At 40.4% G+C, this 19,064-nt stretch overlaps 1 protein-coding gene across 1 annotated transcript; it reads right to left on the bottom strand.

Moving 5' to 3' along the window:
* Positions 1–17,909: 17,909 nt before the first annotated feature.
* On the bottom strand, positions 17,910–18,850 carry LOC143423179 (uncharacterized). The gene is made up of 3 exons (XM_076894305.1): positions 18,594–18,850; positions 18,117–18,543; positions 17,910–18,026 (listed from the first exon to the last, which is right to left on the bottom strand). The coding sequence occupies exons 1-3, from the start codon at positions 18,848–18,850 to the stop codon at positions 17,910–17,912; spliced, it is 801 nt and encodes a 266-aa protein (XP_076750420.1).
* Between the last annotated feature and the right edge of the window lie 214 nt (positions 18,851–19,064).

Below are 19,064 nucleotides of genomic sequence, written 5' to 3'. Positions count from 1 at the left end.
GAAGTCTTTCGGACATTGAAGATTCTCCGTTCGTTATCGGTTCTTGTTCTTCGGGTGAATTGATGGTTAGCGGTTTAGAAGTAGTCTACTGCCGGGTTGTTTACGCTTGGTGATGTATCGTGTGATGTTGCTTGTTAGGTATGCGACAGGAGCCACTGTGGCACAGGCTATATTTGTGTCCCTTGCGCAAGCAGTTTATGCATAGTGAAACCTTTTCGACAGTTGCCTTGCGGTCTTGGACTAAGAGCCCGTGAAACGCTTCACATGCCCAGATGCTGTGTCCTCCGATGCATACTGGACACTTTTGGGTTCTTATGATTGTCCTGTTTGTCCCACTTTCGGTGTAATCGTCACTAGAATGTCCTTGTAACAAGAGCACCTGGTTCTACCTAGTACGTTGATTCGTGTAGTGTGAATGGTCAGATGGTCTTCTTTCGACCCGACTTACGTTTGTGCTTGCTCTTGCGTTGATCTCTGATACACAGTTGGCCCGTTTCTCCAGAAACTCTAGAACAACGTATTAGCACTTATCTTCGTTCGAATGATGGATAGCGGAAGTATGTTCCATTGTGAGATATTTTCTCCGGAATTTTTCAGTGCGCGAAGATGTAGGTGAACGGTGTCGACGAGATTGCCTAGTATTTCTGCAGTGTTCTTTGGCGATTTTGAGATACTCCAGATTGCATTACAATGTTTAGAGGCAGCCCGTCTTATACAATCGAATTTACTTTTCAATAACTCGATCGCGCCATTCTAAGTTGCGTCCGTTGTGCTAAGGGATTCAATGCTGGCAGCGGCCTTTCAGGTTAAGGCCGACCTCAAGTATTGCAATTTTTGTACTGGAGTTAGACTTTCGTTCCGATCGATGATCGATGAGAATACATCATGGAATGATGCCCAATTTCCATATATACGGTCGTATGATGGGAGTAGCATTTCTTGTAATTTAATAGCATATGAGACAGTTGGAAATGGTCGATAATTCGACCGTGTTTTGCCTCGTGACATTCGGCCGACTTCTCTGGATTGGAGATTCGGCGCGAATTATGATGGAGAAGTAATTGTTGTGAATTTCGTAGTGACATGACGTTTCTGTTTCATCTAATTCGTTGAAACCATGTAGGATGTCATCGAATTGCTTCCACGTTTCAGTTAATGCGTAAAGGTAGTAAACGTATGTTCGGCTGTTTTGATGAAGGCAGTGATCTGACCGAATATGTTTATATAATTACATGACTAATAATAATGATATATACTATAAATAATGACCGACTAATTACATGAGGAATGGACTGAGCTTGTTCGAGCGATCGGGCTGACATCGTGGAAGATGAATCAGAAATGAATTGACGAATAAACGAGTTTACCTTTTCGATGTGAGGATGACAGGTATGTTGAGATCTGCCACGATGTCTGGAACCCCTAGGATGTTCGAATTGTTACTGCAAAGAATCTCAAGTTGTCCTGGGGCGTTGGCTTGATCACTGGGTTGATATTTCAGTCGCTGAGTGTTGGTTGAATGACACTATAGTTCGGGCACTCACAACATTGACTTCAACGGTTCTTTTTTATAACTCGCTGTTTACTGGAGTCCAATATTGACTCCGACTTAAAGGACTAAAATGTTTGAGCACGCGTTACCACGAGGCTTATTTTTGTTTGTTAAGCCAACGAAGGGCGTAAAGCTTCGATACGAACCTTTTCGTCACCGTTACCGTGTGCGCCCTAATACGTGATACAGTAATAGGGAAGTAGGTAGATACCATTAGAATTGACACGATTTCTTAATAAGCAACAATTATATTTCACTTAAAATGAAATCATACTGATTGAGTTATTTTCATGTTTTCTGATGTCTATGTTTATAGTGAATTCGTGTGGACAAGTGATGGTACGTTATTGGTGGAAAATTTGCATCTTTTCCGGAAACTGGAAGGAAATAAGAATGAGCGAAAAGGGGGACCAAGGGTTGTAGATCGGTGGCGACACGTGAGAGGAGCAGACAATAAAGGAATAAAACGGCCAGGTATGTAGTATATGCAATTTGAAGGATCACTACGAAGTATCAATTTTGAAAATTATGATAAGACGACATTTGTTACTTTAGGAGATTATTACTGCTATGTGTGAGTTACTGATTTTTCAGGATATGTGAAATTAGGAGTTTGGTAGCAAGATGTTTCGTTGAGTGAATTATGGCAAGTGTCTGAATAAGGATGAATTGATTAATTATTACAGCATGAATCGCATGTTTGTCGTAGGACACATTGCATGCAGCATTAGATCTCTACTGCTGTGACACGTAGACACTATCATACGTCACGCTGGTGCTAGAAACTGTAGAATTCACATTCTTTTGACGAGTAGAAGCGGATAAGCTTAAAGCGCTGCATAGAATATTACAGCTGTCTTACTTTGAAACGCTGAAGTGAGATACGACATAGCATTGCATGGAACATTACAACTCTATTGATTTGAAACGTAGACACTATGAAGGACAAGTCAGGTGCAATGAATTATATAACTTACATTCTCTGGATGTGCAGAAGTAGAAAAGCATAATTCTCTGCATAGAAGATAACAGCTTACTTACCTTGAAACGCTGAAATCTAGATGCCCCATCGCAATGCATGGAGCATTAGAACCCTATTGCATTGATACATAGATACTATGAACCACATCACCATTGCAAGGGAATGTAGAATTCACATTATTTAAAGGCATACATCCATGTGAGCATAATGCGATGCACAGAATAATACAAACTACATACTTTGAAACGTTGAAAACAGTTGTGCCATCGCATAGCATGAAGCAGTAGAACCTTATTGCTTGGAGACGTAGACAATATAAAGCACCATCCCGTTGCATGGAACTGTAGATTTCAAATCTTTTTGCAGTGTATAGGCAGATAAGGATCATGCCATGCATAGATTATTACAAGTTACTTACTTTGGAAATTTGAAATTAGATGCTTTTTCGCACTGCATGGAGCCAAAATGATCAAGCGTTACAGGCTGCTCGATCCCGTACAATAATACTCAATATATATAGTATGTATAATAATCAAACGCTATACTTCAAAGTACGCTACGTTGCTCCGGTCAGAAAATGGTCGCGGGAATTACGCAATAACGTAACGATCAACCGTGGATTACCACTCGCTTAACGATATAAAACGCAGTACAAGGTAAGAAAGAAAAATGCAGTTGGAAAATGGGACGCTTTAGCGTATAAGCACTCGCGCTCTCCTTTCCAGATGATCCTGGCTCCTTATGGCGGCCCACGTTCTCTATCTCTTTTCCTCTACAAAATCGCTTGCTTATAGAATTCGATTGGTTGCTCGCTAGTTCGCTCGCTAGTTCACTCGCTAATTAAATTGCCTGCAGTCCTTGGGCTTCCCGAATCCTCCTTGGGGTTCCCTGGTGGGGTCCCATGGGGCTTCATGGTTTCCAGCAACGGGATAGCGCTTCTCATTTTATCATTCCAAAATAATTAAGTTGCAATCTTCTATGCATCGCATTATACTTTGCTGCTTCTGCTATTCAAAAGAATGTACTTTTTACAGCTCTGTGCACTGGAATGCAGCTTCATAGTGTCTCCATGTCAAAGCTATAGAGTTCTCATTCTACATGCAACACAATTGCCCACGTCATTTCAACGTATCAAGATAAGTTGTGATGTTCTATGCAATGCGTTGTACTTATCTATTACCACGTTGCAGACGAATCTAAATTCTGCGCTTCCTCGCAACGGAATAGCGGTTCATAATGTCTACCTGCCAACGCAGGCTCGCACCTCACTTCCACGTTTCAAGGTAAGTAAGCTGTATTCTCGTATGCATAGCATTATGGCTGTCTGCTTCTACGCTTTAAAAGAATATGAATTCTACTGCTCTATGCAACTAGTTGGTGCTTCATAGTATCTGCGTACAAAATCAATAGACTTCTACTGCTCCATGCATTAAAATGACACATCTTATTTGCAAGTTTCAAAGTAAAATAGATAATATCATAATATGAAATTAGTATAGCATAAGATGCGCCATCGCATAACATGGAACAGTAGAAGTCTATTGCTTTTACACGTACACGCTACGAAGTACCAACTAGTTGCATAGAACTGTAGAATTCACATTCTTTTAAAGCATAGAAGCAGACAGGCATAATGCTATGCATAGAAAATTACAGCTTACTTACTTTGAAACGTGCAGATGAGGTGCGATATCGCATTGCATGGAGAATTAGAATTCCACTCCTTTGGCACGCTGACACTATGAAGCGCCAACCCTTTGCATGGTACTGTAGAATTTACATTCTCCACAAGTGTAGAAGCAGATAAGCATTATGCTATGTATAGAAGTTTACAGCTTACTTACTTTGAAACGTGCAGATGAGGTGCGATATCGCATTGCATGGAGAATTAGAATTCCACTCCTTTGGCACGCTGACACTATGAAGCGCCAACCCTTTGCATGGTACTGTAGAATTTACATTCTCCACAAGTGTAGAAGCAGATAAGCATTATGCTATGTATAGAAGATTACAGCTTACATACCTTGAAACGTTGAAATGAGATGCGATATCGCATTGCATGGAGCAGTAGAAGTCTATTGATGTAGCACGCAGACACAATGCTGCGCCATCCCGTTGCTCGTCATTGTAGAATTCACACTATTTTGAGGTGTGAAAGTAAACGAGCATACTGCTATTCTTATTAAATTACAGCTTACTTACTTGAATACGTAGAAACTAGATACGCTATTGCATGACATGAAGAATTAGAGCTCTACTGTTTTGACACGCAGACAATATGAAGCGCCAGCGGCTTTCTGAGTCTATTACTTGAGCACCGGCTTCGCGCAAACGCGGGTTTCTAAGTCTGACGATTGAGCACTGATCCTAGGATGATGTGCAATTTTTTGGATTTACTTGCCATGGTTATGTCAATCTTCATTTTTTATACTCAAAACATAAAACTTATGCGATAGTTTAGAAACAATCAAGGCAAGAATTATTCTCGAACAGTGTATCCTATTGTCATTTTCTGTTTCGTTCGCTTACGCCTTTAATATACCAGTATAGTAAATTTTATTATTTTGTAACTTTTTACCCACATAATATAGTGATATTATTGATGAGTATATTGCTGACTTCATGTCAAATTATTCGGTACATTCAGAAGATTCTTATATAAAAGTCGAGGACTGCGATAGTTATGTGGGTTCAAGAAGAAGATCAAGAGCCATTCCACTACAGCATTCAAGTGATTCCGATGATTCCAGTGAGTATGAAATGTTCACAGAATTGCATAGTTACAGTGAAGTGTGGTCAGATGTCGATAGAATTCTTGCCACATCAGATTTTACAGGTGAGACCGTCCCAAAGATTTTTCCTACTGATAAGAAAAGCGTAAAAGAAATCGCCGAATTGTTTATTGGAAATTATTTGTTTTAATTAATGATCAATGAATCCAGTATGTATTACCAGCAATATAAGGACAAGAGTGAGAGGAAGAAAATATCAGAGTGACGTGATATTACTCTAGCCGAGATAAAAGAATTTCTTGGTATAATTATGGTGATGGGCCAGGTAACGAAAGATGTAAAAGATGATTACTGGTGCTCCGAATTCTACACGAGAACACCATCGTTCTCCACTATAATGCCACGTAATAGATTTCGCCAGATTTGTAGGAAGTGGCATTTTTCAAATAATCAAACAATAACCGGTTCTAATAAGCTCTTTAAGATTGAGTCCATTCTAAGCTATTTAGTAGATAAATTTAAATCTGTATATACGTCTAGGAAAGAACTTTCGTTTGATGAATCCATTATTCCATGGCGTGGAAAATTGTCTATAAAAACATACAATCCGGCAAAAATAACAACGTACGGCCTACTTTGCCGTATGCTATGCGAAGCTAGAACCAGATATGTTTCCAATATAGAAATGCACTGTGCGGGAGGCAAAAAATTGGACCCGACAATTATGTCATTACTTGATAAAAATATATGTTGGAAACACCACTTATACATGGACATCTATTGTAATAGCATTAAAACTGCAGAATTGCTCATAACAAATGGTACACGAATTTGTGGTACAATTAGTCCAAATAGGGGTGTTCCTGAGTCTTTATATATTATTATATACACAGGAAAACTAAACAAGAAATTACGAAACTTTATTCCGTCATAGAATATAATAAATGTATGATGGGTGCAGATTTGGCAGATCATTATTTATCATATTATTCCATCATGAGAAAAACGGTGAAGTGGACAAAGAAGAGAGTCTTGTTTTTTTTAAATTGCGCACTGTTTATTGCACTTAGATTACGTATTGAATTGAATGGCAACATTATAAAATATAAACAATTTTTACATACTGATGGACGTTCTTGGATCGAGGAAAGCGCAAATTTACAAGATGTACTAACTGATACCTCTATTACTACGCCTTCTAATAATTCAAGTACTTCTGTACATATTCCTACACCTCGCACACCAATATTTGATAGCCTCAGAGACTTCCGGATCATATGAAGAATAATAAAGTTACCAGAATTCTTGGACCAGGGAAAAAAAATTGAATTGTAAGACGTCCTTTAATGTTTGCTCTGCTGGTAAAAATAGAAACGAGAGCAGCTTTATGTGTGCTGAATGCATAGTACCTTTACATCTTGGACAGTGTTTCCAGAAATACCACACATGCTTCAAGTATTAACACATTTGCCTTCTGTTTACGTTATATATATATGAAATAATCGACCATGAAATAAGAAACTGTATTTTTCTCTGTTAATATAAATTTAAAATTTCGATATTCTTTTTCTAATTACCGTTAAATTGTATATGATGAATATGCAAATAAAATGTTCTATTTAACGACAATATATAACGTTTTAAATATTTTATTTCGCTATTCAGTGACCTGAAACAAACGAATATGGCCGGCGGGGAACTGGGATTAAAGATGCCAATACGTTGCAGGCTCTCAGGCTTTAAATGTCTCTTAGGTCGCCGGTTATCAATGCGTTAGGCATAATGATATGCATAAAAGATTACAGCTTACATTCTTTGAATCGTTGGAATGATATGCATCATCCCATTGTATGGAACTGTAACATACACACTCCTTTAATGTGTAGAAGCAGATAAGCATATTGCTATGCATAGTAAAATACAGCTTACTTACTTTGATACAATGAAATGAGATGCGCCATCGCACTGCATGGAACATTAGAAATCTATTGCATTGATACTCAGACACTATAGAGCGCCATCCGGTTGTATGGAACTCCATAGTGCATATTCTTTGGAGGACTTGAAGGAGCTAAGCATAGTTCTATGCATACAGGATTACTCCTACCACATACCAGTACACTACACTGATTGCTTTGAATGGCTGAAATGAGATGTGCCACCGTATTACATGGAGTACATTAGAACTCCGTTGCTTTGATACGTAGACAATATGAAGATCCATCACGTTGTATGGAAATGTAGAATTCACATTTTTTTAAATTGTAGAAGGACGCAAGCATAATGCTATGCCTGTATGATTGCAGCTTACTTGCTATGAAACGTTGAAATTGGATGCACCGTCGCTGCTGCGTGGGGCTGTGGAATTCACATTCTTTTGAAGTGAACAACCAGATAAGCACAGCGCTACGCATAAAAGATTACAAGTTACTGACTTTGAAACGTTGAAATGACGTGCGCAATCGCATTGCATGGGGTAATAGAACTTTGTTTTGATACGTAGACACTGAAGCCCTATTCCGATGGATTGAACTGTATAATTTGCATTCTAATGACGTGTGGAAGCAGATAAGCGTAATGATATGCAAAGAGTATTATAGGTTACTTACTTTGAAACGTTGAAATGAGAAACGCTATCGCACTGCATTGAGCACTAGGAGTCTGTTGTTTTGGCACGCAGACACTATGAAACGCGATCGCTTTGCAACAAATATTCGTAATGTGATTCTTCTGAGGAGGAGTAGCAGACGAGCATAATGCATTGCATAGAGCATTACTACTTACTTGCTTTGAAACATTGGAATGAAATGTGTCATCGCGATACATGAAGCATTAGAACTCTATTAAATCCATACTTATGAATCCTATGAATCCTACAGTTGCATGCAATGTTATGGTGTTTCATAGAGTCTGCGTCCCAATGCATGAGAGTTCTAGTGCTTCATGCAACGCAACAGCCCATCTCTTTTCGACGATTCAAGGTAAGTTATTTGTAATGTTCTGCGCTTTTTATTATGCTTATCTGCTTCTGCTTTTGAAAACAGTCTGAGTTCTACAAATTCATGCAACGCGATAGCGCTTCTAAGTGTAACCCTTGGCCTCAGTCAACCTGCCGCGCTCGCCTGCGGAACCGGCCTGCACGCGCTCACACGTAACAAATACCTCTGTGTCACTCGAACCGACCAGTATCCATGGCTTGTTCACACCAGGCATCGATGTTTCACTCTCACCGACGGGCACTACTGTCTCAATCGTACTAATGAGTATATCTGCCTCGCTCGCACCAAAAACGAGCACCCTTGTCTACCTCGAACGGGGGATTCCGACCTGCTGAAAGGCGCAGCCACAACCCATCACCTCAATGGGATCCCTTCCAATTCAGGGAGCCGACTTTACCTCAACCTGTATTCTAGTTTTAAGTTTCTTACATATATATATATATATATATATATATATATATATATATATATATATATATATATATATATATATATATATATATATATATATATATATATATATATATATATATATGAGACATGAGACATGATGTTAATGCTATTATAAGTCATTTGACCTTCTCCAGCTCTTTACTGTATTCCTGTCCAAATTCAACAAACGCGACTCGGTTGCCTCTTCACGTTTGTTTTAACAACTTGTTGTTTATACCGCTACCCTTTCCTTCGATTATTTTCAGTGTTCGCTTTATGTACTCCTTCATTCTTCTCCGATCGCCTAACGGGTATATGTCCCTTCGTTGGAGCATTATACTCACATTTGTATATTATACTTCGAAAACTTTTTTCAGAGTTTCTTTACCTCGTTCTCTATGCCTGTTTTTTTTTTTTGTTAAATTCTAAGATTATATCTCCCGCTCTCGATTTCCCTGCGTCATCTTTTCGGATTTCTGTCGTTTTTTCTGCTTCTCCTCATCTCATTGCCTGTCCTCGAATGCTTCCTGCTCGTTTAATTGCTTCATTTTTTCTGTACCGTTCGCCACTAGTTCCATCAGGTGTTCGATGTCAGATTTTTTTATGTGCCTGATCATTTCCATTAACATTTTTTAATATGTCATTAGCTTCGCCATATCCTCGCTCAGAATATTTATCATTACGTCTGATGTGTGACTGCCTATTCGTCTATTTAAAAATGTAGGCGTTATTCTTATCGGTAGTTTTCCCATTATCCTGCTCTTTTTTTTTGGTTCCCTTACTACAGCTCCTGATACTTCTCTTTCCGTGTCTGTGCTTCCTTCCAAAGCTTTCTTTTTCTCCTTTATATATGCTTATTGTATTCTTTTCTATTTCCTTATTCTTTAACCTTCTGCCAGGATCCAATGGGGCTGATTCCGAATCGCGAGCCAGTAGCACATCTCAGCAGCATATGCAAGCAGCCTCACTCACGCCGACGTTGGGTGCAGCAGTCCCTCCGTCATCCTTCTGTCTGCCCTGATGCGGGCGAAGAACTCCTAGGGCCACGCGACTCGCGACCAGCATCTATCTTATACTCTAACCGATTCGTTTTCCATTAAGATTGACGCGATCAGTGATATTGATTCGTTCAATCTAAATTAATATTTTCTTTCTAAGTTTCTTGATTTTTTTACTTTCACGATATCGCCTATTTCGTTGTACCTTGCCCTTACGGCATGGTATATAATCTGTTGTTTGATATTTCTAGGATTTCCTCTTAATAAATGCAATGTTTACACAGAATCTCTTTTCCCTTCTCTTTAGTTACGTTGTTGTTATTTTATGCTCTCTACACTCCACATTTCATCCCTGCACCATCCCAGAACCGGTGTTATACAATTACTTCAGAATGGCGCCCCGGCCTTGCTACCGTCAGATCAAGTGTTCTCCCTTGCATTCGTTGATTTATATATGTCATATATTGGAGAATATTTCCTCTTATTCTTTGTATTTTCCGAACTACGTTTAATTAGGTGTATATGCCATACGATTTCCATACGATTTTTTAGTAAAGTTTCATTCTTTTCCGACTGTTCGTTTTCATTTAGCCGAAGGCGCTCTTAGATTTGGTACGGAGTAATTACATTACGTTACATTACATTACGTAAATGAATGTTCAATAGAAGCGGATCTCTGCTAGCTAAAACGCGATATCGCATTTCATATCAACAGATCGAAGTATGAAAGTAGAGTTTAATGCTCTATACATCGCATTATGCTTATATGGTTTTACGCTTCAATAGAATGTAACTCCTACACTTCCTTGCAAAGGGATTGCGTGATCAGATATCTAGTTTTCGAAGCAATAGGGTTCTATTGCCTCATACAACGCGATGTCGCACCTCATTTCAATGCTCCATGATGATGAAACGTTCAATGCAAAGCGTTACTTTTATCTCGTCTATACGTCAAAAGAAAATAAATCCCACACTTGCTTGCTACGCAATAGCGTTTCTAGATTTCTATGTATCGAAGCAATAGAGTTCTAATGCTTCATAAAACGCTATATCGAATTTCGTATCAACGTATTCTACAGTTCCATGCAACAGGGAGGGTCTACAAAGTGTCTACGTGTCAAAGCATTGGAGTTCTAATGCTCTATGCAATGCAATGACACATCTCATTTCAGCGTTTCAATGTAAGTAAAATGCAATCCTCTATGCATAGCACCATGCTTATCTGATATTATACTTCATTAGAATGTATAGTCCACAGTTCCATGCAACAGGATTGCGCTTTAATGGGTCTGTGTGTCAATACAAGAGAGTTCCAATGCTGCATGCAATGTAATGGCGCAACCACTTTCAGCGTTTCATAGCAAGTAAGCTGTATTCTTCTATGCGTACCATTATGCCTGTGTGATTCTGCATTTCAAAACAATGTGGATTCTACTTATCCATGCAACGCGATAACGGTTTATATTTTGTGTGTGTCAAGGCAATGCAGTTTTATTGCTACATGCAATGCGATCGCACATCTTACTTCAACGTTTCAAATTAAGAGTGCTGTAATCTTCTATTCATAGCAATGTGCTTATCTGCTTCTACATTTCTAAAGATTGTGAAATCTGCAGTTCCATGCAAAGGGTTAGCGCTTCGCAGTGTCTACGTCACAGGGCAATAACGTCCTCTCTCCCGTTGCAAGGAACTGTATAATTTACATCCCTTTGAAGTGTAGAAGCAGATAAGCGTAATACGATGCATGGAACGTTTCTGCTCACTTACTTTGTAACGTTGAACTGAGATGCGCCATCGCATTGCATGGTGCATTCTAACTTTATTGCTCTGAAACGTAGACACTATGAAGGGTCATTCCATTGCAGGGAACTGTAGCATTCACATTATTCCGAAGTGTAGAAGCAGGTAATCATAATGCGATGCATAGAACATTACATCATACTTGCTTTGAAGCGTGAAACTGAGAAGCTCCATCTTGTAGCACAGAATATTTTTTCAGTCACTCAGATGCGACATCCCTTTTCGTGGAACTTTAGGAATTAATTTGAAACGTAGGACTGTGAAACTGCATCGCATTGCATAGAGATTTAGAAAGTGCTTACTGTGAAACGTAGAAATGAGAAGCGCCATCATGTTGCATAGAACTTTGCATCTTACGTACTCTGAATCGTATATAATGACAGGGACCATCACTTTACATAAATATATAGAACACACATAGCTTTAGCTGTTGAACTGAGAATTTTAGAACTTCCTTTGAAACGTTAGTAGTGAGGAGCCCCATCGGATTTCATAGAACTTCAGAACTTACTTGCTATGAATTGTAGGCAGATAAGCGCACTCGCGTAGCTTAGAACTTTAGAACTTGCTTACGTCAACAAAGATTTCTATTGGCTTCGTCCGTTCTTTTAGAAGAGCATTTGATAAACCACTTACTTTTCACGTTTGCAATTTTTTTAAATGTATGCGAGGTGTAATCGTGTAAGTTTTAATATGATTACTTAGTGTTGATTATTATTTAGTAACTCGGTTATAAACGTGTCTGAATAAGATTTAATTCATATGTTTATAAGCCTGAAATTTATGCAGTTATTTGTTAGTCACTTATTGCTCAAACGACAAAGATTCTGACCACTTCAAAATGGTTGACTTGCATCAATTTTTTTAAAAATTAAATACTGTCCAACTGCTTGCATTAAAAACTGTACTTAAAGTTTTCAAAATATTTTACCTCTTATAGATGTATTCTGGAATTGAAAGTGATTGTTTGATTTTTCTAAATTCTGTTTAGTACATCCTTACATTGGAATGTTCAAGTATTTTTCATATTCGTAATTATTGAAAATGTTTTGCTTGGTTCTTTAATTTAATATTTAGAATTTCCTGAGAAATATTTTTTATCGTAATGAACTATATAATTGCAGGTATAATTCTATATGAAATAATAATAACAGAGAGGTATGTACCCATTCTTGTAGTTTTGTAAAGAGTATTTAATCTTACTATATAAAATGGAACATTGAGATTTGTTTACAATCTAATGGAACTTAATTACATTTTGATTCAAATTCACAGTGATAACCTTCCATAGTTCAACAATTTTGTGAGCTGTCCTCAGTACTTATAAAATGGACGACAAATGAACAGACTAACCAAACGTAATAAAACCGATTTTTAGAAAGGGATGATGGCAGTAGTAGTTCGTTCAGCGCCAGGTGATAAGCATATACAATAAGCAAAGCAACGTAAACGAATTTAAAATGTTCAAGATTATATAAATTAAACTATTACACTTTTATAATCCATGTAGCGTTTCTGCTCTTTGTAACTTACACAGAGTCATAAGAATGTAACATAATGTAAAGAAGTTTGGAAACAAAGAAAGCAGGCCTCAATCTCAGATAAAGGAACCTCGGATCTGTTGTGTATTGTGGCGTGCTGTGTTAAGGGATATGTCATTCAGTTTTAATTATCTAAACGAGAACAATTCAAATAAATCTGGAGACGACACATTGGAAGAAAAATTCTTCCAGTGAAAAATGCTGTATGCAGTGCAATAGCAGCTTTACATCCCCTTGATATTCTACAGAAAATCTTATGCCATTTTACCCGATTTAATAGAATCGAAACTAGGAAACCTATTATGTGTATTTCTGCAACTGCTACGATATACACACGTGCGCGCGCTCATACAGACACGCGCGCGCACACACACCCACACACACGGACATACGAAATCCATCAAGATTAAAGATACTGTGTATGTATTGGAGGATGCGTACAGTAAGAAAGGACTATTACATGGATAAATTGTACAATTCTATTTGTGATTGATAATTAGATTATAAACAATTGTATGTGTGTATAATAACAAAGTACTCTATATCTTTGCTCATTGCTTCCAAAGAAAATATTAAATATGAATAACTATGTTTATTTTATTATAAACGTATGAGTAAAGTTCGATCTACGTAAATAAATATTTTCAAACGTAATTTATTTAATTGTTATCATTTAGCGTTACAAAATATATTACAAAAATATATAAAAATATATTTTACTTTGGTTTTTTTAATATTTTAAATATTTTATATTATCATATTAAACTTTTACAAAAAGTAACAAAATTTTTATAAGTAGGAATAATTTTTCCTTAATTAGTTAATATGTTGGTTCTTTTTAAGAAGACGGTATTTAATTTTTCAAAGTAAGTTGCGACTTTAAATTGACCATTAATTTCTCTAATTTCATTGCTTTTCGTGGATCATCGCTAATTTTCAACTTTCCCATTACGGCATTGTCGATGCAAGTTTTAATTCTCCGAAAGATATATAATATTATGTCATTAGTCAAATTATTTTGCATTTCTAATTAATTTGAACGTAAAAAATATATATTTTTATGAGAGAGCATTGCGAGAAAATTTGAAGAATCCATTATTAATGTTTGTACCTAGTGGTTGACTAGGTTTTCCTCTCCCTGCCGCACCTTTTTACCATTTTTAAGATCCAAAAACCTTGTACCAGCTTCGTTACTATTAAAATTTACGAAATTTACGTCTCGTAAATTTTTGCAAAAGTGATATTAAATTAACTCTTGAATTATGGTTGCTTGGGCAATTAATCAGACTGATCTATGATGTGCTGTAATGTACGAGGACTAATAAATGTTTTTTAACATAATGAACAATATAGTATTTGAGCTTACAGTTTTGTTAACGAACTCGCTGGTTAAATTAGTTTGGATGACAATTAATATTTGCATGATCTTTTGCTTTGATTTATCTGTACCATTTGTTCGTTCCTTTCAATTGTCGTATATAATTATCTAAATATATATGTTCCAAATTCTCCTCTAGGAAGGAATCAGGCAACAATTTATCTTATCAATAATATTTATATTCTGTAAAATAAATTGATTTGTTTACTAAAATATAAATTATACATTCATATATTAATTGTAAACCTTTAGTTAATTATTCACACTTGGATTACACGCATAACGGATAAAGTCAAACATTCATTCAGTTTTTTAATATTGCCTCATCGAAAAAAAGACTGATTAGTAACAGATTTATTGTCTTTGCAAAATAAAAGCGTACATTACATCTCCCATTATTTTCAGCTCCCCATTATAATTTTGTGATTCTGAACCAAGTAACATCTCTGTCACAACCATATGTATACCTGAAACAATGCGTGCGTTAGGCAATCTTAAATTGAGAGAATTATTTTTCTTAACAATGAATTTAGAAATATATATAATTTACTACAGTCTTTGACAAGACTGCATTTACAGCAATACCATCATTTTCATATTTATCGGCCCTTCCAAGAGCACACATTAACATTCCAAACTTGGATATTATATAATCGACACGAGTTTGAAACCGTATTCGTTTAATTTTTATACTTAGTTGTGGGCTGATATTTATTATATGAAGATTTGTGCCTTTCTTTGAATATGGTAAGCATACCTTGGACCTGAAAATAAGTACAGTGTCATATTAGTGAAATTTATTTCTACAACTAAAACAGAACTTTTATACTTACGCTAGAAATGTTCCTCTAGAATTGATATTATTCACGGGATCATACTTTTTCATACCTATGGATTCTATGCCTGGTTAACGTAATAGTACTACCATTATAAATCCTTTCAGCACTGAGTTGTGTGGCAAGTGGTTTTGTGAGAACCCATATGTGGAGTTCGTTGTTGTTAGACCGGTGGAGTCATCTCTGTGAAAACTGCTCAAGCTGTTCGCAATTCTGTTTCAGCAATGATCGGAGAGATGAGGAAACGAGTCAATACATGCCTACGGATAGGTGTTCCCATTAAGAATAACTTATAACTTACCGATGGATGGTGCTGCTGGCGGTCGGTTTATCACAATCGACAGACGGCTGGTGCTGCTTGTGCTCAATAATCCATAAATTATCGACGACTGGTGTTACCAAAAACCGATATCGCATGCTTTCTTACACAGCTGGTGCAACCAATAGTGAGTAACTCAAGACTTATCAACGACTGGTGTTGCCTGTGGTCGGTAACTCACGATATATCGACAGTAAGTGATGCCTGCGGTCAATAACTCATGATATAACGACAGCTGGTATTGCCAATAATCGGTAATTCAAGAACTATCGACGGATGGCATTGCCAGCTATCGGTAATCCATATCTTACTTGGGTTAACTTAATCTAACATCATCTTAACTTAATTTAAACCAAGCTAACCTCAGTTACACTTAGTCTGACTTAACCTACCTTCACTCAAATCTAACTCAACCTAACACAACCTAACTTTATTTCCTTTAAACAAAAACTAATCAAGCCTACGCTTCCCTAAACCTTTTTTTTAACGTGGGGAAATCCTCATGGATCCCTCGGAGCTAGGGAACACCGGGTGTATGCCGGACCCTTACCGGCTAGAACCCCACCGTGACCGTCCTCAGCGCAGCTGGGAGGAGGCCGGCAACTGTGGACGAACACGCCCGGCCTCCCCCCCCCAACCGCCTTCCCACGGGCGCCGAGACCCACTGTGGTGACTTAGAAGACTTCACTCCCAGAGGGGAGTGTGGTCGTCGAGACACATTCCCCCGTCAGAGGAATGAGTGGTGGCTGGGTCAAACAATCATTACTCCCGTCCCGGGGAATGCGTGCAATGGTCCTTACGTTTCCCCCAACGTACCGACCGCGCCCACCGGACAACACCTGTGCAGATACGCGGGGTACGACCGCCAAAGGTAGTCCACCCCACACGGTTGTTGTCGACACTTCAGGCCAGGCGTGACCCGGACGGACTGGGAGCCCCGGATGCTTCAGACCCGACAAACACAAAGTCGTGGTCCTTGGGGCGTAATCGTCACCATCGTGACCCGTAGGTGCGGCAGAGGTGGCGATATCCTTCCCCCAAAGAGTTCTAAGCAGTAACTCCCACCCTAAGGTGGCAGGGGCTAGGACGTCGACCCCGTAGGCGACGTAGAATAGGTCGGGATTGCTCGCTAACACGCTCGGCGGCCTCCTTCGCTACTATGACCGTCTGGCAAAAGGAGACCATGGAGCACCAGACAGGGTGCTCGGCAACGAGAGGATCAGACCCACCTCCACCGCTAATGCCCAACGCGGCAAACCCAGGCAGGACACTCCAGGAAAGTGTGCCAGGCCGAGTTCTCCGCGGCGCCACAATGGTGGTACCGCGCGTTCGCCTCGCGTCCGATTCGGCACAGGTACCGACCAAAAAATCCATGGCCGGTCAGCACCTGTGTGGTCTGGATCGTAAGTCGTCCAGTGCTGCGACCTATCCATCTATCTAAGATGGGCAGGATCGCCACGACGGTCCAGTGTTCGCTGCAACGGGACAGTTCGTCCCACCACCTTGACATGGTGGACCACCGGTCCTGGAGCCTAAGCTCGTCCGGACTTGGCATCTCCCCTGGCGGGCTGGAGATCTGACCAAGAAGAAGAGGCCTATAAAGACAGGTCCCGCCAGGGTGGTGGCCGCCTCAAAGGACACCATACGGTACTCCCTAATGACGCGTATGGTCGCGTCATTACTACATTACTTCACTCACTTCGGAAAAGCGTGATGCTTTTCCGTCTTGCCATCAGTGTGTGGGGCAATACAGGGGCAACGTACAGTGCCACGCTTTTCATAACGCCACAATAGAAGCGGCGCACCCGCTTGCCCGGCTGGGCATGATGCGATTCAAATGAGTTGTGAGTTTGCCCAACCCGACGGCCAGACGAACGAATTGTGGGACGAAGCTCCAGGAGATGTTCAGGTATACACCTAGATATTTGATGTCTTGGGCTACTTAGACGTCGGACGAACCGATTCTCAGCAGACACGGTGCCGGTGCATCCTTCATACGAAGGCGAAGACAGATGATTTCCGTCTTTTAAGGGGATAACTCCAACCCCAAGCACCGAATTCGTGAGGCGATGGCCGCAATGGCGGCTTCCGCTCGACGGATGATCCGTGTCGTACCACAAGTTCCACCTCCAACTCCTGTGACCATACAACGTGGACGTTGAATTGAGCCGGCGCCAACACCTCCCTAGACGGAAACAAAGTGCCGACGACCCGCTCCAGGAATGAAGGGTCCATCGTCTTCGCGAGTGAAGGCGCTCATGGTTTTAACTTGTGCATTACAAGTTTATAGGGGCGCCGCTATGGATCCTCACGGAGCATGGACAGGAGTCCATCTGAAGCCTAAGCCTTGGCACTCCTGACGGTCAGCTGCAGCTGCTTTGTGTGCTCACGATAGTCAGCGTACAGCTGTGCCGTTCTAGCCGCGATGTTTTTACGTTGACGCCTCTTCCTGGTGTACTGGCGCCGAGCGGCGCCACAATTTGTTTGGAGCCGCTGTATGTCGTCGCTCCATCAGTACACCGCGCGGCGGGACGGATTGGCTTGGACACATGGCATCGCCACGCCGCAGACGAATGTCATTACGTCCGAGAACCAATCCGTCTGCGCATTGACATCTACTGGCTCAGCAGGAATACCTGGCCAGGCCGCTGCTAGAACGGCCGCCATCAGAGCGTCCACATCCATGCCATTCAAGGCCCACCTTCTCCGGTGGTGGGCTGATGGGCAGGTCAGGGATGGCGTGGAGACTTCTATGTGAATGTACGCATGACTTGAGAGAGTCTCCACGTCGTTGACTCTCCAACCCGACACACGGCGCGTGCCCAGGGCATTTGCGAAAGAAAGATCCACAATGCTTTCGCCCTGGTACCGCACGCACGTACTGGCCGAACCCTGGTTTAACAACCTAAGACCCAGGCCAGGTACCTCGTCCACCAGTGATCCCTCTGGTCCATCCTCTGTGAGTGCCATGTAGCTGCGTAAGCATTGAAGGCCCCGAGGATAAATACTGTACGAGCTGCGTACAAGGAAACGATGATCTGCAGCTCGTCCAGTAGAATGTCAAAGCGACTGAGAGACCAGCTCGGTGACGCATAAATGCCCACCACCAAACAAACCGCCCAGTTGACCGCCATGAAACCGTGGACGCGTGCAACAGGCGCGATCGGCCATATCCGCGATGAGACCGACTGGGCGATCACCACGGAGTCGTCCAAGTCACCAGTCCAGGGTGGGCGCTGGAGAACTCGGTACGGTTCCGTGACTACCATCAACTCAACCATGTCACCGCAAAGACCCAGAACCATTAGGTCCTGTGGCAATCCGTCCGGCGATGGTATTGTTGAGGTTGGTCTGGATAATCTGGCCGCGGGTAGGTGGGAACGATATGCCGTGTACTACACGAGATCGGGTATAGTTGCCCGCTCAACCTCATCTTCAGTGTCCATCCGACGGCCAGAATATCCCACGGTGGTGGGTGATGCCGATGCACCAGCA

This window comes from Xylocopa sonorina, chromosome 4 (assembly GCF_050948175.1).
Source record: "Xylocopa sonorina isolate GNS202 chromosome 4, iyXylSono1_principal, whole genome shotgun sequence".
NCBI classification, from domain to species: Eukaryota; Metazoa; Arthropoda; class Insecta; order Hymenoptera; family Apidae; genus Xylocopa; species Xylocopa sonorina.
Note: the sequence above shows the minus strand (reverse complement) of the source record. Positions and strands in the feature narration are given on the sequence as shown.